Source organism: Mesoplodon mirus (assembly GCF_964341445.2).
Source record: "Mesoplodon mirus genome assembly, chromosome: 12".
Classification (NCBI taxonomy): Eukaryota; Metazoa; Chordata; class Mammalia; order Artiodactyla; family Ziphiidae; genus Mesoplodon; species Mesoplodon mirus.
In genome coordinates, this window is record NC_138988.1 from 46,857,809 (window position 1) to 46,882,343 (window position 24,535).

Below are 24,535 nucleotides of genomic sequence, written 5' to 3' on the forward strand. Positions count from 1 at the left end.
ATCATCCAAAATGAAAATAAATAAGGAAACACAAGCTTTAAATGATACATTAAACAAGATGGACTTAATTGATATTTATAGGACATTCCATCCAAAAACAACAGAATACACATTTTTCTCAAGTGCTCATGGAACATTCTCCAGGATAGATCATATCTTGGGTCACAAATCAAGCCTTGGTAAATTTAAGAAAATTGAAATTGTATCAAGTATCTTTTCTGACCACAATGCTATGAGACTAGATATCAATTACAGGAAAAGATCTGTAAAAAATACAAACACATGGAGGCTAAACAATACACTACTTAATAACCAAGTGATCACTGAAGAAATCAAAGAGGAAATTAAAAAATACCTAGAAACAAATGACAATGGAGACACGATGACCCAAAACCTATGGGATGCAGCAAAAGCAGTTCTAAGAGGGAAGTTTATAGCAATACAATCCCACCTTAAGAAACAGGAAACATCTCGAATAAACAACCTAACCTTGCACCTAAAGCAATTAGAGAAAGAAGAACAAAAACATCCCAAAGTTAGCAGAAGGAAAGAAATCATAAAAATCAGATCAGAAATAAATGAAAAAGAAATGAAGGAAACGATAGCAAAGATCAATAAAACTAAAAGCTGGTTCTTTGAGAAGATAAACAAAATTGATAAACCATTAGCCAGACTCATCAAGAAAAAAAGGGAGAAGACTCAAATCAATAGAATTAGAAATGAAAAAGGAGAAGTAACAACTGACACTGCAGAAATACAAAAGATCATGAGAGATTACTACAAGCAACTCTATGCCAATAAAATGGACAACCTGGAAGAAATGGACAAATTCTTAGAAATGCACAACCTGCCGAGACTGAACCAGGAAGAAATAGAAAATATGAACAGACCAATCACAAGCACTGAAATTGAAACTGTGATAAAAAATCTTCCAACAAACAAAAGCCCAGGACCAGATGGCTTCACAGGCGAATTCTATCAAGCATTTAGAGAAGAGCTAACACCTATCCTTCTGAAACTCTTCCAAAATATAGCAGAGGGAGGAACACTCCTAAACTCATTCTACGAGGCCACCATCACCTTGATACCAAAACCAGACAAGGATGTCACAAAGAAAGAAAACTACAGGCCAATATCACTGATGAACATAGATGCAAAAATCCTCAACAAAATACTAGCAAACAGAATCCAACAGCACATTAAAAGGATCATACACCATGATCAAGTGGGGTTTATTCCAGGAATGCAAGGATTCTTCAATATACGCAAATCAATCAAGGTGATACACCATATTAACAAATTGAAGGAGAAAAACCATATGATCATCTCAATAGATGCAGAGAAAGCTTTCGACAAAATTCAACACCCATTTATGATAAAAACCCTGCAGAAAGTAGGCATAGAGGGAACTTTCCTCAACATAATAAAGGCCATATATGACAAACCCACAGCCAGCATCGTCCTCAATGGTGAAAAACTGAAACCATTTCCACTAAGATCAGGAACAAGACAAGGTTGCCCACTCTCACCACTCTTATTCAACCTAGTTTTGGAAGTTTTAGCCACAGCAATCAGAGAAGAAAAGGAAATAAAAGGAATCCAAATCGGAAAAGAAGAAGTAAAGCTGTCACTGTTTGCAGATGACATGATACTATACATAGAGAATCCTAAAGATGCTACCAGAAAACTACTAGAGCTAATCAATGAATTTGGTAAAGTTGCAGGATACAAAATTAATGCACAGAAATCTCTGGCATTCCTATATACTAATGATGAAAAATCTGAAAGTGAAATCAAGGAAACACTCCCATTTACCATTGCAACAAAAAGAATAAAATATCTAGGAATAAACCTACCTAAGGAGACAAAAGACCTGTATGCAGAAAATTATAAGACACTGATGAAAGAAATTAAAGATGATACAAATAGATGGAGAGATGTACCATGTTCTTGGATTGGAAGAATCAACATTGTGAAAATGACTTTACTACCCAAAGCCATCTACAGATTCAATGCAATCCCTATCAAACTACCACTGGCATTTTTCACAGAACTAGAACAAAAAATTTCACAATTTGTATGGAAACACAAAAGACCCCGAATAGCCAAAGCAATCTTGAGAACGAAAAATGGAGCTGGAGGAATCAGGCTCCCTGACTTCAGACTATACTACAAAGCTACAGTAATCAAGACAGTATGGTACTGGCACAAAAACAGAAAGATAGATCAATGGAACAGGATAGAAAGCCCAGAGATAAACCCACGGACATATGGTCACCTTATCTTTGATAAAGGAGGCAGGAATGTACAGTGGAGAAAGGACAGTCTCTTCAATAAGTGGTGTTGGGAAAACTGGACAGGTACATGTAAAAGTATGAGATTAGATCACTCCCTAACACCATACACAAAAATAAGCTCAAAATGGATTAAAGACCTAAATGTAAGGCCAGACACTATCAAACTCTTAGAGGAAAACATAGGCAGAACACTCTATGACATAAATCACAGCAAGATCCTTTTGGACCCACCTCCTAGAGAAATGGAAATAAAGACAAAAATAAACACATGGGACCTAATGAAACTTCAAAGCTTTTGCACAGCAAAGGAAACCATAAACAAGACCAAAAGACAACCCTCAGAATGGGAGAAAATATTTGCAAATGAAGCAACTGACAAAGGATTAATCTCCAAAATTTATAAGCAGCTCATGCAGCTCAATAACAAAAAAACAAACAACCCAATCCAAAAATGGGCAGAAGACCTAAATAGACATTTCTCCACAGAAGATATACAGACTGCCAACAAACACATGAAAGGATGCTCAACATCTTTACTCATTAGAGAAATGCAAATCAAAACTACAATGAGATATCATCTCACACCAGTCAGAATGGCCATCATCAAAAAATCTAGAAACAATAAATGCTGGAGAGGGTGTGGAAAAAAGGGAACACTCTTGCACTGCTGGTGGGAATGTGAATTGGTACAGCCGCTATGGAGAACGGTATGGAGGTTCCTTAAAAAACTACAAATAGAACTACCATATGACCCAGCAATCCCACTACTGGGCATATACCCTGAGAAAACCATAATTCAAAAAGAGACATGTACCAAAATGTTCATAGCAGCCCTATTTACAATAGCCCGGAGATGGAAACAACCTAAGTGTCCATCATCGGATGAATGGATAAAGAAGATGTGGCACATATATACAATGGAATATTACTCAGCCATAAAAAGAAATGAAATTGAGCTATTTGTAATGAGGTGGATAGACCTAGAGTCTGTCATACAGAGTGAAGTAAGTCAGAAAGAGAAAGACAAATACTGTATGCTAACACATATATATGGAATTTAAGAAAAAAAAATGTCATGAAGAACCTAGGGGTAAAACAGGAATAAAGACACAGACCTACTAGAGAATGGACTTGAGGATATGGGGAGGGGGAAGGGTAAGCTGTGACAAAGTGAAAGAGCGGCATGGACATATATACACTACCAAACGTAAGATAGATAGCTAGTGGGAAGCAGCCGCATAGCACAGGGAGATCAGCTTGGTGCTTTGTGACCGCCTGGAGGGGTGGGATAGGGAGGGTGGGAGGGAGACGCAAAAGGGAGGGGATATGGAAACATATGTATATGTATAACTGATTAAATTTGTTATAAGGCAAAAAAAAAAAAAAAACTATCTTGAAAAAGAACAAAGTTCTTTTATTTACACATCTAGATTTCAAATTTACTAAAAAGCTACAGTAATCAAGACATCGTGGTACGGGTATAAGGATAGACAAATCTATGGAATAGGATTGAGAGTCTAGGAATATACCCCTACATTTATGGTCAATTGATTTTTGGCAAGGGAGCTAATGGGGAAAAATAGTTTTTTCAACAAATAATGCAAAGACCACTGGATACCTACATGCAAAAGAATGAAGTTGGACCCCTATCTCATGTCATATATTAAAAAATTAACTAAAAGTGGATCAAAGACATGAACATAAGGGCTAAAACAATAAAACTCTTAGAAAGAAACATAGGATTAAAACTTCATGATCTTGGGTTAGGTAATGGTTTCTTAGATATGACACCAAAAGCACAAGCAATCAAAGAAAAAAATAGATAAACTGGTATTCATAACAATTTAAAACTTTTTTGTGACAAATGATACCATTAATAAAGCTCTCACTCAGAATGGGAGAAAGTATTTGCAGGATATTTATCTGATAAGAGACATATCCAGAATTTATAAAGAACTCTTGCAACTCAACATAAAAAAGACAAATAATTTAAAAATAGACAAAGGATTTGAACAGATATTTCTTCACAGAAGATATAGAAAGAGCTAACAAGCACAAGAAAAGATGCTCAAAATCATTAGCACTTAGGGAAAGGCTAATCAATACCATGATGAGATATTATTTCACATCCAGTAGGGTGGTTTTAATCAAAAAGAAGGACAATAACAAGTGTTTCCAAGGGGGTGGAGAAACTGGAACCCTCATACACTGCTGGTGGGAATGTAAAATGCTGTGCCTGCTTTGGAAAATATTTTTGCTATTCTTCAAAATGCTCAAAATAGAGTTACTATACAACCCAGAAATTCTACTCCTAAGTATATACCCAAGAGAATTGAAACCATGTGTCTACACAAAAATGTGTATATGAATGTTCATAGCAGCATTATTTATTTATTTATTTTTAATTTTTAAAGTTAATTTTATTTATCCTTTTATACAGCAGGTTATTAGCATTATTTATAGTAACTAAAAAACAGAAACAAATCAAATGTCCATCAACTGATAAATGGATAAATAAAAGTGGTATGTCCATACAATGGAATATTATTTGGCCATAAAAAGGAATTAAGTATTGATGCGTCATATAACATGGGCAAATGCTAAGTTAAAGAAGTCATTTACAAAAGGCCAAATGTTGTGTGGTAACATTTGTATGAAATATCCAGAATAGGCACATCTGTAGAGACAGAAAATAAATCAGTGGCTGTCTAAGGCTATGGGAAGGAGAGATGCTAATGTTTTCTTTTGAACATGCAAATGTTCAGATGAAAATGTTTTGAAATTAAATACTAGTGATAGGCCTGTAACACTGTGAATATCCCCAACACCACTGAACTGGACACTTGCAAAGGGTGGACTTTATGGCATGTAGATTGTATGTCAATAAATCTGTTAGGGAAGAAAAAGAAGAATGCATACCCTATGTTAAAGTATCCAGTGCTGATGTCTGCCTATAAGACTAGTCCCTTGTCCTCTCCACTTTGAGTTAATCATGACTCCTGTTATGGCTGTACACACACATAACCTGACAAAGTCCTTCTTACCCATATACATACATATCATCCTGTGACTGACACACACACCGCCACATGAGGATAGAGGATTTCACAAGTAGTGGAGCTGAGCAGTGAGAACGCAGAATTCACCAAGTACAACAGAATCTGGGTTGGAGACAGAGGTGTTTGGAATGTCCTACATAAGTAAAAGGACATGGTGGGTGCAAGATAAGAAAAATAACAAGTAGTGGAAAGGAAACTGTTTTGAAAATTGAGGAAAACCATTTATTTACAGAGCAAAATCATCAAGGATATCGTCTGGTGGCCTTTTTGGGTGGTTAGAAAAAGAAGCAACAGGAAATCAAACTTAAAAAAGACAAGCTGCAGTAACTTGAACTTTTGGGGGGTAAATCATGAAGAATTATATAGGAAAAATGCCATCAGAAATTCTTTTGTGGAAGTTAAAAAAGAAGCTTCAGTAAAAGGCAAGACTGTCATCAAAGGGTTTCTGGGTAGGGATTAGAGTAGGGCTTAGGGAAAGTACACATGCAAGAATTAAAGTATTGGATCATTATTTTCTAGGTTTTAGGCTGTTTTGAGCATTTCCCCATAGCCCTAAATAATTATCTTAAGCCAGCTGTGTTCTGACTGTGTTAATTCAGCTTCTTTTATTTCCTGTCTGATAAATAGTGTACATTAAGTTGTATATATTAAAATGTAACAAATGAGCAATTTCCTATCTCTGAAAGAAGTCAACAGCCTCCAATTCACTCGTGGAAGTTGATTTATAATAACAAACACCTGTGTTAATTTCCTTGACAAGAAACACAACAGCATTCTCCTTCAGGCAGCACCTTCTGATAAAGTAAATAGTAAGTGCTCATCCCATCACTTATTCCTTGTCCCTCTGATATGCCAGCAAGTCTGTGTTCAATTAACATTCTGCTTCTTGCACAAAAGGTGTTTGACACTAAATGTGATATTTTTGAAAGTCAATAAAATTAGGTGAAATAATGGATGTGAAATTTGGACGAAGTTTAGGATAAAAGGACTATTCATAACGTCTTTCAAAAGACTTTATTCAGGGCTTCCCTGGTGGCACAGTGGTTGAGAGTCCACCTGCCAATGCAGGGGACACGGGTTCGTGCCCCGGTCCGGGAAGATCCCACATGCCACGGAGCGGCTGGGCCCGTAAGCCATGGCCGCTGGGCCTGCGTGTCCGGAACCTGTGCTCCGTAGCGGGAGAGACCACAACAGCGAGAGGCCCGCGTACCGCAAAAAAAAAAAAAAAAAGAAAGAAAGACTTTATTCAGTTTTATCCAACCCAAGTCTACAAATAATAAATATCTACTGTGTCCTACACTGTCCTCACTTTCACAGAATTTATAATCTTGCACAGAAGAAAAACCTACACAAGGTGACTTAAAAAGCAAGCTAAAACGATAACAAGCCTATGTCATAAAGATATGCTGTAAAACTTTATGAAATTCCTCCTCTAAGAACAGCCACGTGTTCAACTGTGCATTGCATGTTCTATATCACAGTGGAAGGGGCACCATTCATATGGTAGATGTTGTAGGTTTGCAATTTATTACAACATTTTTTTGAAGATGGAAGCAAAGTGTCTTGAGAAGCTATGGGGCTTTTCTTCTAAACTAGCACAGAGATGTCACAGGGGCTAGAGGCAGCCTTAGCAAAGTCACTTGGAGCAGGCAAGATGATGAATTTCTTGAGAGCGGAGTTTTCTCCTATTCAGCTTTGTGCGAACAGGTTTACCAAAGTCTTAACCCATTGAGTTATAAATGTGAAAAATATTTTTATTTTTTCCAATTAGGCTTCAACATTTCTATGGTTGAATCTTCCTGGCCTGACCCTTAATAACATCAGAAGCAGATTCTATCTCCCTCCTTCCTACAGCACAGCCTAGAGCTGGCTGTTGCAGGACTGCTTTGTATCTCTCTTTGGTTCTACTCCTCCAGAGTTGAAAGGGGGCCAGGACTATAAATAAGCCAGCGTTTCTTACAAAACAGCCTTCTTTTTTAAAGAAGATTTAAATTAATGGAAAAACATCTCACATTCTTAGGTCAGAAGGTTTAAAATTCTTAAGATGGCAATATCCCCAAATTGATCTATAGAGTCAATGTAATCTCTATGAGAATCTCAGCTGCCCTTTTTTTTTTTTTTTTGGCACAAACTGATAAGCTGGTCCTAATATTCACATGGAAAGGCAAGGGATCCAGAATAGCCAACTATCTTGAAAAAGAAGAATAAAGTTGGAGGGTTCACACTTCCTGATTTCCAAACTTCCTGCAGTAATCAAGAGAGGGTGGTACGGACATAAAGATAGACATATAGATCAATGGAATAGAATTGAGAGTGCACATATAAACCATTACACCTACAGTGAGTTGATTTTCAACAGGAATGCCAAGAAAATTCAATGGGGAAGGAATAGTTGTTTCAAAAATTGGTGCTCAGACAACTGGATATTCACAAGCAAAAGAATGAAGGTGGACCCTTACCTAACACCATGTAAAAAATTAACTCCAAATGAATCACATATTCAAATCATTTGGGGAGCTATGAAAATATTCTAAACGTAGATAATGGTGATGGTTTTACAACCCCATGAATATATTAAAAACCACTGGACATTACACTTTAAACACCATTTTATGGTGAATTTTATGGTTTGTGAATTAAATCTCAATAAAACTAGTTTAAAAGGATTTAAATGAGCTACCAGAAGAAAATAGAGTTGGGGCTTCCTTGCATCCATTTCCCTTTCCTATCTGCCCCTCAGTTTCCTTTATTAGGATTACCCTTCAATTACTGCATAGGGTTTTTTTTGTTTTCAGACATAAGTTTTCATTTCTCTTAGGTATATATTTAGTGCACAGGGTTTTGTGGGGCTGTCACTGAAGTTCTCCTCCTCCCACTACCCCCTCTGCCCAGCTAAAGGGAAGGTATTTGACCCAAGTCAAAGCAATTCGTTGTTCTCGTCTTGGAATGTGAATCTTGAGCTGAGGAATAGAGACTGAAAACTAATTTAATTCCATCTGACTCGCAGCACTTGCCCATATTCTTCTTGCTCTCAAATGGCTACTGAGGATCTTTCTGGAATCTAGGACAGCCTTTATTCTAACCCCATTATCCAGCCTCCCATCTATTCTATAGCCCCTGGTATCCTTCAGGTACCTTTCTTCTAGCTTACGATGGCCCGAGGGAGTTGCTATGATTGAAGCCAAAGAACTGAACTGGTACAGAGAGTGTCAGTGCCTTGCAAATTTCAACTTTGAAAGATCTATGTTTTTATTTATTGTGTGGGAAAATTTGAAGATCTAAACAAATTACACAGCCCTTAATTCTTTCCTATAAGATGTGTATTCAATCTGGACATTTTGATGTTTCTTCCCAGGGTTAAACATAAGTATTTTGTATTTATATTCATATTTTGATTTTTCTTCTTTCTCTTTTGCCCGCTGGTCCCACTTGCACCTAGGTAAAACCCACCATAAGAGCACACAACCGCTGCTATTTAAATAGTCCTTGGAAACAATATGAACTATCATAATAGTACAAGTTATATTGGAAATAGCTTTAAAATTGCCTCTAGAGAATTTGAACAATCAAGATGAATATATCTTAAAGTGTATTTTTTAATCTCCATGGGAATGGACAGTTCATCAAGGCACAGGAAGGATCATAAGCTAATATTTTAAAAAACCTATTAAAATAGATCTAAAGTCACAAAGCAAGTCATTGAAGAAAGAGCAGCTGCTTGGATCAATACATTGTGGTGTCTTTGTACAATGGATAGGAACATCTATAAGAACTATAGTCACATGAAGGAATGTTGTGTGAAAAGAGCCAGACACCAAAGCTCATATCCTGATGTAAAGATCAAGACCAGGCAAAACGAAACTGTGGTATTATAAGTTAAGAGAGGAGTTACCTTTAGAGAGGAGGGGTAATGACTGAGTGGCATATGGGGGAGGTATTAGGGATGTTTGGAATGTTCCATCTCTTGACCTGGGTGGTGGTTTCATGAGAGTTTGCTTTATGATAAAGCATTGGTCTGGGTATTGTTTTGTGCACTTTTCTGTATACGTATTTCAGCAGAAAAAATTTTAAATGAGGGAAAAAAGGTAGTATCTTTTAAAATATATATATTTTTTGGTTTTAAAGAAAAATCTTGGCTTTCTAGTACTGTGATTCTTAAGGCAGCTTATTACCGAAAACTCAATAAATTTCTCTTAATTAACTGTTCTGTCACCATTTTCATTTACTTTCCACTCTCTTTATCAACACCTCTCTAAAAACATATTGCTCCTGCTCAAGGATAGAGTATGAGGCACCAGCAAAATTCTCAGGATTTACTGTTTGGCCATAGCTCCAACTCTGAGAATTCAACCAACTAGTTTAAGGGTGATTATATTATTCAAATCATTGTGAGTAAAGTTGGGTAACGCACTCACTGTAACCAACATGGGGAGCTGACTGCTCTCTGAAAGTTTACTTTTATATTTCCCAACCTGGGGATGTTTAATGATACAATGATAAAGAGTTTCTAGCATGTGCTTTCAGTGTTACTTACTGGGTTTTTTGTTTTGTTTTGTTTTGAGTACATTTTTAATCTAGTAAGTCCAAGGAAGCAAGAGCATGCAGAGATGACAAAAAAATATTAATGTAGTTTATTTACATGTTAAAGAACAATACTATCTTTCTGTCATAGGTTCAGGGTTTTTAAATTCAAATCCTGATTTGTACGCTCTTCAAAGTGCAAACATTGGTCTGGGAATTAAACCTATATTTTGAGTACTTCAGAAAGAAGTACTTGGGCGTCCCTGGTAGCACAGTTGTTAAGAATCCGCCTGCCAATGCAGGGGACACAGGTTCAAGCCCTGGGCCGGGAAGATCCCACATGCCGTGGAGCAACCAAGACCGTGCACCACAACTACTGAGACCATGTGTCACAACTACTGAAGTCCGAGCGCCTAGAGCCTGTGCTCTGCAACGAGAAGCCACTGCAATGAGAAGCCCGTGCACAGCAAAGAAGAGTAGCCCCCTCTCGCCGCAACTAGAGAAAGCCCGTGCACGGCAATGAAGACCCAACACAGCCAAAAAAAAAAAAAAAAAAAAAAATGTACTTAACGTCTCTTTATTTTCTTTCTCGCAAGAGAAAAAAAAAGTCTTCCACTTGAATAAAGGCTAAACTGCAGTGATAATTCAAAAATTAAGAAAAGATTAAGAATCACAGTTAAAAGGAGAATGAAACATCTCATTCTGGATTTGGGGGATTGAATTGTTAGCTTGGCAATCACTTTTTCTGTAAGTTGTTAAAATGGTTAAAAATTAATATGAGAGACCTAAATTCTCTCTTGCTTTGGAATTCAACTAGGATTCTATATATTTTGTCTAGAGATAATTGCTTTCTTTTCTTTTCTTTCATTTTCAACCAAAAAAAAGATAATGTTATGCTGACAAGATACTCATGAGGAGAAAAAAACAGTGGCTATATCTACATACATCTTTATCGTAGATATTAATCTATCATCTATCATAATCAAAGTAAATTTTTAGTTTATTTTTAAATGAAATTCTATGGCCTAAATCTGGAGATCATTCCTAATTTTCTAACAGGTTGGGAGATTTATGGTTAAGAGCCTACGTTTTTATTTAGCAGATTTTGGTGATATTTTTACATAACGTTTATATGACTACACCAACTTGATTTCCAAGTTTCCAATTAGGGTGAAAAATAATCCATCTGCTCCAATCCTCAGAAGTGAAACTGGGCGAAAACAGAGGATTCAGCATTCTTATAATTAAATGGCCCAAGTGTATAACTGATTTACAAATGTAATTGATAGCTGAGGTCTCAGTTGTTCTAATTTACTAGTTACAGCATTACTTGCATGGGCTGACTGGCAATGGGAACAGAGTCTCTGGCTGGTGACAGTTGCATTATGGCTCTAAAGTGTATCTTTAGCTGGTAGACCAGTGGTTATTGCTTCCCACTAAGAAGGCCAACAAAACAAGTCTTGTCAGGTTCATAGATAAAGCCGTAATCGCTAGCTCCTTTTAACTGCACTGCAATAGATGCAAATCTGTTACCACTGTTAGAAACACAACTCCAGGAGAGTGCCTTAGCAGTGGGGGTGTGGTGGGATAGCCTTTTATCAACTCACTGTCACTTCATGGGACAGCCACCATCATGCTAGGACACATGACACAAAGAGACAGAGAAAAGTCCTCTTCGTTCTCTCTGTATAATTGTTGGTAAGCAATGGAACCTCTCTAATCCCTGATTTCTCTTTTGTATGATGGAAATTGTATGAGCTGTTGAGAGCGATGCGAAGATCAGTTGGCTTAATCAGGTAGCATTTTTAATTCCTTGCAGGTGTTATTTAAATCTGGTTGTAACTCAGTCAACTAAAAGGGTTTATTTGGTCCCCACAGTATATAGATTACAATAAAGTTCTAAGTACTTCTGGGACTTATAAAGGAAGTATAAGACACATTTCTATTCTCAAGGAATTATTATACTTCAGGTGAGATAGGACCAACCCCAGTGTAAGTTGGTAAGCAAACTAATGAAAATATAACCATTGCAGCCACTGACTAGGACTCTGATGTTCCTCCAATGCTCTGTGACCAGATTCAGATGTGATGAACAGGAAGGTCTACTGGACTCAAGGAAGGAAAACTGGGCATGTAAGATGGGTTCACTTTTGAGAGTTTAATTATTTTGGTAAATCATTTTAGCATAATCTCATGTTACTGTGTAATTTTTGTTTGAAAGGTTTGTACTGAAAAAACAAATTTTTATTACAAAAGATGATAGATTAAATCTCATATAGACATGTGTCATCACAAAAATTATCCCTTTTGTTTACATACAACTTCCCCCCAAGAAAATAATGCACATATGTACATAAATGATAGTTTAAATGTCTAGTTTTGGGAGACTAATTCATTAATAACACGAAAGTATCAGAGAGTAATATACACATTGCATGTGCTACTGAACTCGGAAGATATTTAATAACAGCCCATTTTCCTCACCTGCAGCTGGAGAAATTATAGTAAATCAGAGACTATACAAAAAACAGAGGAGGGTAGCTGAGCAACACATTCAAATTTCAAAGGAGGGGGTCTTCCCTGGTGGCGCAGTGGTTGAGAGTCCGCCTGCCGATGCAGGGGACACGGGTTCGTGCCCCGGTCCGGGAAGATCCCACATGCCGCGGAGCCTGTGCTCCGCAACGGGAGAGGCCACAACTGTGAGAGGCCCGCGTACCGCAAAAAAAAAAAAAAAAATTTCGAAGGAGAAAAGCCCTAAATTTAGCTATTAAATGTATATTCATCAGCACAGCAAAAAAAAAATCTTCATAAACTGATTTGCAGCATCTATTAAAATAAAATAAAAATCCAGAGTAGGTTATATTGCTTAGGTGAAATTCTTGAAGCTCCATATGTGTTGTGAAGCTGCAAGCCATCTCTTCTGATGCAAGCCTTCCTGGATTGCCCACTCCATTAATCTCTATCAAAGAGTCCCATTTTCTCCTGGAAAATTTGCTTAATAATCTGGATTGTGTTTATGTGGGTGTGTTATCACTTTGTGATAATCGTTATGATCTGTGCTGTATACTTCAACCTAAAAGAAAACAAGCCTTATGAGACTCACTTTCATAAATCATTACCACACTTGTTTGATCTAATAACCAGGTCTCTGTCTTTCCAGTGCTTAAATGTGCTAATCTATACCCGTGTACCTTTACAGAAGGTTGTTATACCTTTGTCATCCATTGCTTTGTGTATTTTTAGTTGACTTGTGTTTATTCCCTCTTCCCTGTGAAAACTTAATTTCTTGGCCTGCCATCTGCTTTGTATTGATGATTCTCCTACACTGAGATAGAGTAGGCAATGGTGTGTTGGTAAACCAGCTCTCAAAAGAAAAAAAAAAAGAGCCCTGATTTGAAGTGATTGCCAGTTTCTGGGGTGTAAATACTCCCAATTTCAAAGTCCTGCAAGGTTTAACATCCAGCTCACAAAACTTTTTTTAAAAAATTTTTTAGAAACAATACCCATAACAATTATTTACTTTTAAATTATTTATTTATTTATTTATTTATTTTTGGCTGCTTTGGGTCCCCATTGCTATGTGCACGCCCTCTCTGCAGCAGCAAGTGGGGGCCACTCCTCACCGTGGCGCACAGGCTTCTCACTACGGTGGCCTCTCCCATCGTGGAGCACTGGCTCTAGGCGCGCAGCCCTCAGCATCTGTGGCACGCGGGCTCAGTAGTTGTGGCTTGTGGGCTCTAGAGCACAGGCTCAGTACTTGTGGCTCGTGGGCCCAGCTGCTCCACAGCATGTGGGATCCTCCCGGACCAGGGCTTGAACCCATGTCCCCTGCACTGGCAGGCAGATTCCCAACCACTGCACCACCAGGGAAGTCCACAAAACTCTTGAATATTTAACAGCAGACGCTCGTGAACTGACAAGAGCCAGCTCCAGCCATCCAGGTAAGCAGTAAGGTCTTTGCTAGTTTTGCACTGACTCAGAACAGCATTTTCATTAACTGCTTATTCACTCATACCACCACAAAGTTCCCCCAGCTGCGGGCATACAATCATAACATATTTCAGTGTGGAATCAATGATGGGTGAAAATTGTTCCCTCTGTGCATCCCTTCAGAGTTAAAGCTAAATAAGCCAGTTTGCTGAATTACTTAGAACCAAGTATTTATTGCATTACAAACAGATATTTCCCACTTGTCAGAAAATGTAATAGAGCCAGGACACCCATTGCTGTTTGTTTTCTGCCCTAAGTGCAGACTAAACAGAATGGATATTCAGTAAACTGTTTTACACTGAAGGATGCATTTTCAAAATGGGGAGGGGGTAAATAAACAGGCAACATAAATGTCAGAGGGAATTATAGGTATGAACACCTTCTACTACTGTATAAACCAGCCCCTGCTGAAAATGTTCAGCGGCATAATAACTACATAGATGAGCTTTGCTCTTGGAAGTTGAAACACAGAAAGGCCACTGACATTTGCAGTGTCAACAGTTTGGAGGGCAACATTTTTCCTGGTTTATGAGAATGCCTATTAGTTCAGCATGGGCTGATCAGAAAAAAAACAACTAGAATAAAAGTTAAAAGATGTGAAATAGTGTGAGAAAAATCCTTTTTAAAAACACGGATTCTGGGGGCTTCCCTGGTGGCGCAGTGGTTGAGAGTCCGCCTGCCGATGCAGGGGACACGGGTTCGTATCCCGGTCCGGGAAGATCCAACATGCCACGGAGCGGTTGGGCCCGTGAGCCATGGCCGCTGAGCCTGTGCATCTGGAGCCTGTGCTCCGCAACGGGAGAGGCCACAACAGTGAGAGGCCCGCATAACACAAAATAAATAAATAAATAAATAAAATAAAAATAAAAACACTGATTCTACTGAAAATAAAAATCTAGGACTCTTCAATTGTAATCAAATGAAGTGGAAGGTGGAGAAAAGGGACACCATTAAAATTCTGTCCCCAGATCATCATGACTTCAAATTTCCTGGGGCCAGGGGACATGACTGCAAATTGAATGCTAGCCCCTCTGTCTTCTTTTCCTCTCTCTCTTTCCTGCCTCCAACTCCAATGGCATTTGAGGTTGAAATTGGACAATCACGTCTATGACTTCCCTCTCTATCCACATTTGGGTTTCCTAAGAAGTCATGAAAAGTATCAGAAACACATTAGAATGGGAACTGGTATAAGCATGGAAATTATTTCAAGGGTTATGCCTACCTGATTTTTTATCACGTTGATGGGGAGATTTGGTCTGCTGTACGTCTGGATACTCACCCACACATCTACCTTTCTAGTGTTGGAACCTCTGTGGTGACAGAGGAGGGGACAGCGTCATGCAACTCTCACTCTATCTGGCTTGTGATCTGTCTCATATGCGTGCCTGTGCTAATCTTTCCTCTCATACCTATCCTCTCCCTACCATTCAGCTCACTTCTTTTTTGCAGTGGTGTGTTTTGAGAGTAGAGTTTCTGATGAAAGTTTTCCTGTTGTTACTGATTCCTATGATAGTGGTGTAAAGACCACCAAGTTATAACCTTTTCACCATTCTCAGTACCTAAGCCAAATGTCATGCTTATCATTAAAGAAAAATCAAAACGAGTATCACAGTTTGGAATCTGGAGGAAGCAGTCTCTGAGATAAAGTTCAGGGAGTGCCCTCAAGATCACACCTGTGGAAAGGAGGGGGAAAAGTGGGATCCGACAGAGGGAGAAGTTTGAGCCGTGATGCAGGCTAGACAGCCTCAGCCACAGGGAGTTCTGGGGCAGAAATGGCTCATCAGAATCATCTCACCTTGGGTGGAAATGGTTGGTCCTTTAGTATCTCTACCTCCATCCTTCATTAGATGTGAGCCTTCCTCAGAGGGCATGACCTTGGTGAGGCGGCTCTCTGTAGCTGATGTGCTCTCTGAAAGGACTGTAAGCTGGGAGCTTTTCTACTGAAACTCTCACAGCAGCTGGGGTAATAAGTCCTTCCTTGAAGAGGGGTTTGAGCACCCCACCTCCATGTGCACCACTACAAATCTCCTAACCCAGAAAAACACCTATCATCATTCACACATCAGACATCCTTTGTAAGAGCATAAGAGGTTACCTAGTATAACTAGTTCACTTATATGTGGAATCTAAAATGATACAAATGAATTTATTTACGAAACAGAAACAGACTCACAGAAGACAAATTTATGGTTACCAAAGGGGAAAGGGGGGCAGATAAATGAGGAGATTGGGATTAGCAGATACAAACTACTATATACAAAAGAGATAAACAACAAAGTCCTACTGTAGAGCACAGGGAACTATATTCAATATCTTGGAATAAATCATATGAAAAAGAATATATATTCTGTTCACCAGAAATTAACATAACACTGTAAATCAATTATACTTCAATATTTAAAAAAAGAAAAATATAGGAGAAAGAAAAAAGAGGCTACCTAGTAATACATTAAAAACCATTGGTGATTTCAGGACTTCCCTGGTAGTCCAGTGGTTAAGAATCTGCTTTCCAATGCAGGGCACAAGGTTTTGATCCCTGGTCGGGGAACTAAGATCCCACATGCCGCAGGGTAACTAAGCCCATGCGCTGCAACAAAGAGCCCGTGCACGGCAATGAAAATCCTGCATGCCGCAACTAAGACCCAGCACAGCCAAAAATAAAATAAATAAATATTTTTTAAAAACTAAAAAAAACCACTGGCGATTTCAACAAATGGTGTTGGAACAATTGGATATCCATAAGCAAATAACAAAACCCCTTGACCTAAACCTCTCACCTTATACAAATATTAACTCAAAATGGATCATGGACTTAAATATAACATGTTAAACCATACAACTTTTAGAAAAAGACAAAGGAGGAAATCTTCAAGACCTCAGTTTAGGCAAATAATTCTTAGACAACACCAAAAGCATAGGCCATACAACAAATCAATACATTGGATTTCATTAAATTAAAAAATGTTTTCTCTGCAAAAGCCCATGTGAAGAGGATAAGAAGACAAGCTGCATGTGGGAGAAAATATTTGCAAACCACGTATCTGACAAAGGATTAGTCGCTAGAGAATATTAAAAATTCTCAAAACTTAGTAGTTAGAAAATGGGCAAAAGACATACATGAACAGATATTTCATTGAAAAGAACATACATATGGCAAATAAGCATGTGAAATGACACTCAGCATCACTAGTCATCAGGGAAATGCAAATTAAAACCACAATGGGACATTACTACTGGTCTATCAAGATGGCTAAAATAAAAAATAGAGACAACACCAAATGTTGGTGAGGATATGGAGAAATTAGATCAATTACATTTTGCTGTTGGGAACAGAAAATGGTACAGCCATTCTGGAAAATAATTTGGCGGTTTCTTTAAAAAATCTAAATATGCAACTATCATGTGACCAGCAATTACAGTCCTGGGCAATTATCCCAGAAAAATGAAAAACTTAGGTTTACACAAAAACCTGTGCACAAACGTCTATGCCAGTTTTATTTGTAATATCCAAAAATATTGGAAACAACCCAGATGTCCTTCAACAGGTGACTCATTAAACTAACTGTGGAAAACTACTCAGCTCTAAAAAGGAATGAACTATTCTATTCATTCACTTGACAACTTTAATGAATCTCCAGGGAATTATGCTGAGAGGAAAAAAGTCAATTTCAAAAGGTTATACATTGTATGATTCCATTTATATAACTGAGGGGGAGGGGAAGGTCCTGACCTTTCTCATGTGCATATAGAGGCATGTAAAAGGTTCCCTTCAGTATTCTAACAGAAAAAAAGAAAAGAAAAATTAATGAGAATGCTTATGATTAAATAAATTCCAGTACCCCCATAATATGAAATACTGTGGTAGCAATTAAGAAAAATGAGGTAAATCTATATGCACTAAAATGGAAAGCTCTCCAGAGCATATGTAGAAAAAGCAAAATCCATGAAATTGCCAAAAGTTGGTTCTTTGAGACTAATGAAATTGATAAATTCTTAGCTAACTGACCAGGGGAAAAAAAGAAAGTGCAAGTGAACAATATCAGGTTTGAAAAGAGGCTATCACTACAGAGCCTAACATTAGAAAGATAATTAGGCAACATTACAAAGAGCTTATGCCAATAAATTTGACAACTTAGGTACAAAAAGACAAAATATTCTACATTTTAAACAGGTAACTCTCAAGCTATTTTCCATTTGGTGGAACTGCCAACCCTTCATGCTTTACTCCAGACTTTAACATCCGTCCCCTCATCAAACTCCTATCCTCACCCTCCACACACACTTTGAAAACAACATCTTGGAACCACAGGACATCAGATGGGACCGTGGGAATTGTCTGGTCTCAAACTCTCACTTTCATAAATCTAGATCTTGCTGTCCAACATGGTAGCATTAGCCACATGTGGCTTTAAAGTTAAATTAATTAAAATGAAAAATTCGGTCACACTAGCCACATTTCAAATGCTGTGTAGATACATGTGACTCATGGCTACTATACTGGAAAGTGGGGATTTAGAATATTTCCATGATTGCAGAAAGTTCTAGTGGACAGGGCTGCTCAAGAGCTTTGTTATTTAAAGGGTGGTCTGTTGACCGGCAGCCGGAACACAGGCATCACCGGGAGCCGGTTAGAAATACAGAATCTCAGGCACCGCCCCAGACCTACAGAGGCTGAATTTGCCATTTAACAAGATCCACAGGAAGTGTGGATGCAGGTTAGAGTCTGAGAAGCCCTAATCATGTGATTCCAAACCTCCCCAGGTCATACAGCTGACTGGTATCCAGCCCTTCCCTTGATCCAGCTACCATTTTCCCTTACTATCCCATGTCCTTATTATTTCCCTGCCACACTTGCTTTCTTACTCTGTTTAATCAAGCACTTTATCAACATTTACAGGGCAGCAAGGCCATCGAAGTCCTCAGAAAACCCTTCATGCCCTTATCCTCATTCTGGTTTGCAAGTGCTAGCCTGGCAGACTTGTGATAAAGGCCCAGCCCTCTCTGATGGCTGTGGTGGTGTTCAGCATTTCTCCTGGAGAATCACTGTTGAGGGGCTAGAAATGAAAGCCAATCTTGACAGCAGTGGGGCACCAGTCATCAACTTCTATGGTACACTGGTATAATGGTGGTATAATGGTCTTCGTGGTATAATAGCAGCATTAGTTCTTTGGACGCCACAGCCCTGGGGTAGCACAGGCAGAGCAGGCTGTGAATTTGCCTTGATGAGCGTCACATCTGACCATCTGATGAGAGAGAGAGTTCAAAGTAGGCGCAAGTGATCCCCCAACATAAGTACTGCTTAATCAAAGTAACTGGTTAGTACGTCATCAAAAAGAAGTGGATTTGGAAAGAGGGCACCAGGTTGGCCTGGAACTCTGGGAGGTGTGCTCTCAGGGCACCACCAAAATACAGGGAGGCAGTGATGGAGGTCTGGCCAAGCAGTGACTGAGGGTGGTGTAGGAGGAGCTGTCCAGGTACAGGTTACCTCAAAAGATGTTGGTCTCACTGTCTCCCAAGAAGACACAGTCCAGGAACTCCAGGGTGGTGTGGCAGTCACCATGGAGCAGCAGGGGTTCCTCCACTGCTGGCAGCACCCAGGGGCTGGGTGATACCAGCTTGGACTTCTTGCCATAGTCAAGGACAGCTCCTCCGCCAGCAGCAAAGTGAAGCCTGGGCAGAGATATCCCCAGAGTTGGGGAAGGTCATGAAATCCCATAGCCCTATGCACTGCTCTGTCAGTTTCTGGATAAACTCCAGCATTGGATCAATGATTTTTTTCTAAACTGTGCAGCAGCCATAGGCATCTATGAGAGTGGGCTCCAGGTCCACAAAGTCTTGAGGGTGCATACCTGCCAGTCCAAGTTTCTGAAGGTGCTGCAGGAGTTGCCGCCATATTCTTAGGTTTTGATACTGGACTCAGTACCACAGGGCTGGGACTGTACTCCATGCAGTAGAGTCCTCAATTACCTGTCTGGCCCATATAGAAAGAGGTGTCCCCAGTATGGATATGGTCTGATAGGTGGAGATAGTCGAGAGTCAGTTTCTGCAGACACACTGCAAGTCTCTGGCAACACCTGGAACGGTGTTTTCATATGTCCTAGTCTTCCCTAACATACTTACGAATTGGATCAAATACAATAAGAATATTTATTAGTTATTGCTATGCCCAAGGGATTATGAGTTGCTTTTTTCCCCCCTAAATCACAGAAGACACCATCCCTATCCTCAAGGAACTTCCAGTGTAGTTGGAAGAATACTGATTAACGTCCATTAAAAAGCCACAACAAGTAGACAAGGCTGAGAATCTGAGTGTCAGATGAGTGATAGAAACTGTCTGGGTTAGGGGGACTCAGAGGAGAGAAAAAGAGGCTGCAGAGAGGGAGGAGAGTTAGGGAAGGAGAGGGATGAACTGCGTCTAAAATAAAGGGTAGGGCTTCCCTGGTGGCGCAGTGGTTGAGAGTCCGCCTGCCGATGCAGGGGACACGGGTTCGTGCCCTGGTCCGGGAAGATCCCACATGCCATGGAGCGGCTGGGCCTGTGAGCCACGGCCGCTGAGCCTGCGCGTCCGGAGCCTGTGCTCCGCAACGGGAGAGGCCACAACAGTGAGAGGCCCGCGTACCGCAAAAATAAATAAATAAATAAATAAATAAATAAAATAAAGGGTAATGTATTAGCATAGGCTCCGTAAAGGAGCGAGCCCTACTTCAATCCATTGTTTCTAAGCGCCTAGAACAGAGTGGGGACATAGTAGGCAAATGGTAAATACAAATGAATGAATGGCAGGAAGTGATATAAATACAAAAACAGGTAGTATCTGACGGTTAAAAGACTTGAAAACAGGTCAAGAAGTGTTGATATTTACATTAGTGATGTCCTCTCAAGAACTCTAAATACCTCAACGCTGACTCTTTACACTCCTCCCGTGTGTACACAGCGCGGGGTGGATGGGAGTTGCTGGTTTTGGTCACTACAGTAACTCCAGGGTCTGGCGTAGTGTCCCGCACATCAGTGAACATCAACTGACTAAAGGTCGCCCTCTCCCCTAGGCCACCCACCTGCGAGGAAGGGCCGGCGGCAGGCCACACAGCTCCTCCATTACAGCATTTCCATTCGCTATTGCAGCATCTATCGAATACTAGATAGGCTCTTTCAGAGCAAGGTCGCGCCTCATTCCCCAGGGAACTGCTAGGTGCCTGTCCAGTGCCCAGCACCTGACAATCAATATCAGCGGATGATGCATTAACACGGTTATTACTTAAGCTAGTTACCACCTAACTCTCCCGGGCGAGTCTCGGTTCCTCCAGGTTGACTGCCCCGCCTAGCGCCCACACCCGAGCACGTCGGACGGAAGGACGCATGCGTGACTGGTGGATGGGGGCAGGATGGCCCGGCACGCGCAGGCGCGCGGCCGCACCGCCCGGTCACGCGAGGGGGCGGCTGACGCCTACGCTGGCGGCGGCCTTAAGGGCGGCGGCGGGTCCCGGTCCCCCAGTCGGCCTGTCAGCCGGCTTGGAAGTACGGCCGGGAGCTCGCGTGGCGACGGCGGCCATGGCGGCTGAGGAGGTGGAGGTGGACTCTGTGGACGCTAATGAGAAGTAAGTGCGGCGTGGGCTGCGTCAGGCTCGGGCGCGCGGGCAGCGCCGAGGACTCTTTAACTCGCCCGGCGGCTCTGTCGTCCGGCCCCGGCGCGAATCCGCGCGGCGCCGGGAGGAGAAGCCCTGCCTCGCTCTGCCCACGGCGGGCGCCCTTCGGGTCTGAGTGTGACCCAGGCAGCGCCGGGAGGCCACTTGACCCCCGCGCGGAGGGGCCGCCGCGGGGTCGTGTCAGCGGCTCGGCGGGGCGGGCGGCGGGGGTGACCCGGCACTCAGTCCGGGCTGGTCGTCCGCTGAGGTCTCCTTCCGGGCAGAGACGGCTGCGGACCCCAGCCCTGCCCTAGCGCGGCCCGCGAGTGCTGACCGGCGTCCCTGCACCTGACTCGAGTCACGGGAAACGGCTGAGTCACTCTGTCCACTTTCCGAGCGCGGCTTCGGACCTCAGGTACGCGCTGTGTTCGGTCCAGCCCGGGGCGAGATGCCACCCGGCCGAGCGTCTCGGGAGCCTGAGGAAGGGGCGGCGCTTCCTCGGGACAGTGTTGGATGGCGAGCCCAGGTTCACCCCAGAAGCCGCGGGAGGGAAGGGAGGGTCGGGGGAAGGAGGAGCCCAGAATGGGGGAAAGGGGCTGGGGGAGTGAGTCTGTGGCTTGAGCTTTCAGAGAACGTTTAATTTACAGATACTTTATAGAAAGAAAATTAACACGATACGGGTAGCAAATTCAGAGTCAGTAATCTCTCAAATGGAGATCTTCCTTTGCTTCCAAGTGTTCTGGCCTTACTGGAGAGATGTGTGCGTTTGCTTCTCAGAAGACACATATGTGTAGGAAACTTTATGTAAGTGGGGGGACAGATGTCTAACGGGAAGCTTTTTTAAAATAATTTTTTATTTTATTGAAGTGCAGTTGATTTACTATGTTGTGTTTCAGGTGTATAGCAAAGTGATTCAGTGCATATATATATATATATATATATATATATACACACACACACACATATATATATATATATATACACACACACATATATATATATACACACATATTCTTTTCAGATTTTTTTCCATATAGGTTATTACAAGATACTGAATATAGTTCCTTGTGCCATACAGTAGGTCCTGTTGTTTATCTATTTTATATATAGTGGTGTGTAGCTGGTAATCCTAAACTCCTAATTTATCCCTCCCCCCTTCCCTTTTGGTAATAAGTTTGTCTTTTATGTCTGAATCTGCTTCTGTTTTGTAAATTAGTTCATCTGTATCATTTTCTTTTAGATTCCACGTGTAAGTGGTATCATGTGATAGTTGTTTTCCTCTGATTTAGTTCACTTAGTATGATAATCTCTAGGTCCATCCATGTTGCCGCAAACGTTCGTATTTCATTAGTTTTTATGGCTAGTATTCCATTGTGTGTGTGTGTGTTTGTGTATATACACAGACACAATGTATATATATACCACATTTTCTTTATCCATTCATCTGTTGATGGACGTTTAGGTTGCTTCCATGTCTTCCAGCACTTGTAAATAGTGCTGCTGTGAACATCGGGGTGCATGTATCATTTCAAATTCGAGTTTTCATCTTTTCTGGATATATGCCCAGGAGTGGGATTGCTGGGTCATATGGTAGCTCTATTTTCAGCTTTTTAAGGAATCTCCATACTATTTTTCATAGTGGCTGCACCAATTTACGTTCCCATCAACAGTTTAGGAGGGTTCTAATGGGAAACTTCTTGATATACGAATATACTGTTTGTATTATTCTTTTCTACCTGTAACTTCATGCACTTGGCAGTAGATGAATAGCAGTTAATTAGTGGAAAAATTAAATTGCTATGAACATTATTGCTGTATTTCTCAAGGCCGGTCATTCAGATTGGAAAGTAAATAAACTTCTGTGCTACCCCCCATATATGTTTAATATTTTGACAACAATTCTATTCCAGATGTCGTGAGAAATTAGCATATGAAACATAAACTAAATGACAGAAGGGAATATAAAGTATCATAATAGACGGGGGTATTTGGAAAGATGACAGAGGGGAAAAGTTGTGAAATATTAGAAACTAGGTTCTTCCCTTGAGTTTTGTTTATATGATGAATAAGTCCATTATTTTGGTTTGTTGATGAACTTCCTTGTTAAGGTAAGATGCTGCAGGCCGTGTGAATACAAGTCAGAACCTGTTAGCTTGTTACCCTCTCCTTTGTCACAACATTTTTGGCTCTCAGATTGCTTTTAGGAGGACTCTTTGGCCTCCATGTTGTTGTGGGACTTGGGAGTCCAGGGCACAACCGTGAAAGGAATTTGTGCTTTTGGGTGATAGCAGGAGGTCACTGGGGCAGACTATAAACTATCCTTAGCAGCTAACCAGCTGCAGTTCCTTGTTAGAGGTGGGCCTCCTTGGTGCTCTTGGCAATACAGTTGAGCAATGTCCAGTGTGCAAACTGGTATGGCATTATGAACTGTACCAAGCAAGTACCTGTTCCTGCTGGGTGTTCCCTAATGTGTTCGTATTAAACCTTAAGGTTGACCCTGTGTGCTGGGTATTACTGTTCCCATTTTTCAGGTGGAACTGCAACTGGGACTGCTGCTAGCATCCCACCAGCAAGTAGCAGGGATGGATTGGAGCCCCCTAGGTATCTGGATTTAGTCTAAGGAGCTTTCACATATCTCTGCTGCCTCACCGCGATTGGGCTTACTAGGATGTTTGGTTCATGTTTCTTTTGCTTATTCCACTTCATTATTTAATCCTTCATTGATACAGAGCTCACTTAAAAAATTTTTTTAATTGGTTAATCAACAATAGAACTATCCCAAGAGCCAAGTGGATTGTGGGAAAACAGAAGTCTTTGAATCAAGTTCCCTACTGTCAAGACATCTCAGATTTATAAGGGATGATGACGTTAACAAAGGAAACAATTATAAAAAAGGTCACCTGAAGGCTTTTTGGAGTATATAATTCTTGTTGTTTCCTTCTTAGTGAAGACAGGCATGCCTGGGAGCCGTTTGGCTTTCAACATCTAACCCTTTTCAGTTGTAATACAGTTGAGAAAGCAATATGTAACAAGAGCTGTGTAGACA

General features: G+C 40.5%; 2 protein-coding genes across 5 annotated transcripts in view; one reads left to right on the plus strand and one right to left on the minus strand.

The window, feature by feature from the left end:
• ANO10 (anoctamin 10) overlaps positions 1–21,780 on the minus strand; it is a 281,214-nt gene extending 259,434 nt beyond the window's left edge. The window contains exon 1 of the mRNA XM_082639734.1: positions 21,528–21,780. The gene's annotated coding sequence lies outside the window, so the exon portion shown is untranslated. The remainder of the gene's footprint in view (positions 1–21,527) is intronic.
• ABHD5 (abhydrolase domain containing 5, lysophosphatidic acid acyltransferase) overlaps positions 21,279–24,535 on the plus strand; it is a 32,890-nt gene continuing 29,633 nt past the window's right edge. Inside the window, exon 1 of one of the 4 annotated variants that reach the window (XM_082639740.1) lies at positions 21,279–21,462. In XM_082639740.1, the coding sequence (XP_082495866.1) occupies positions 21,416–21,462 (47 nt within the window). In that variant the 5' untranslated portion in view covers positions 21,279–21,415. Of the gene's footprint in view, positions 21,463–21,817; positions 21,905–24,535 lie in introns of those variants that run through there. The other 3 variants (XM_082639739.1, XM_082639736.1, XM_082639735.1) reach the window with 3 other exon arrangements.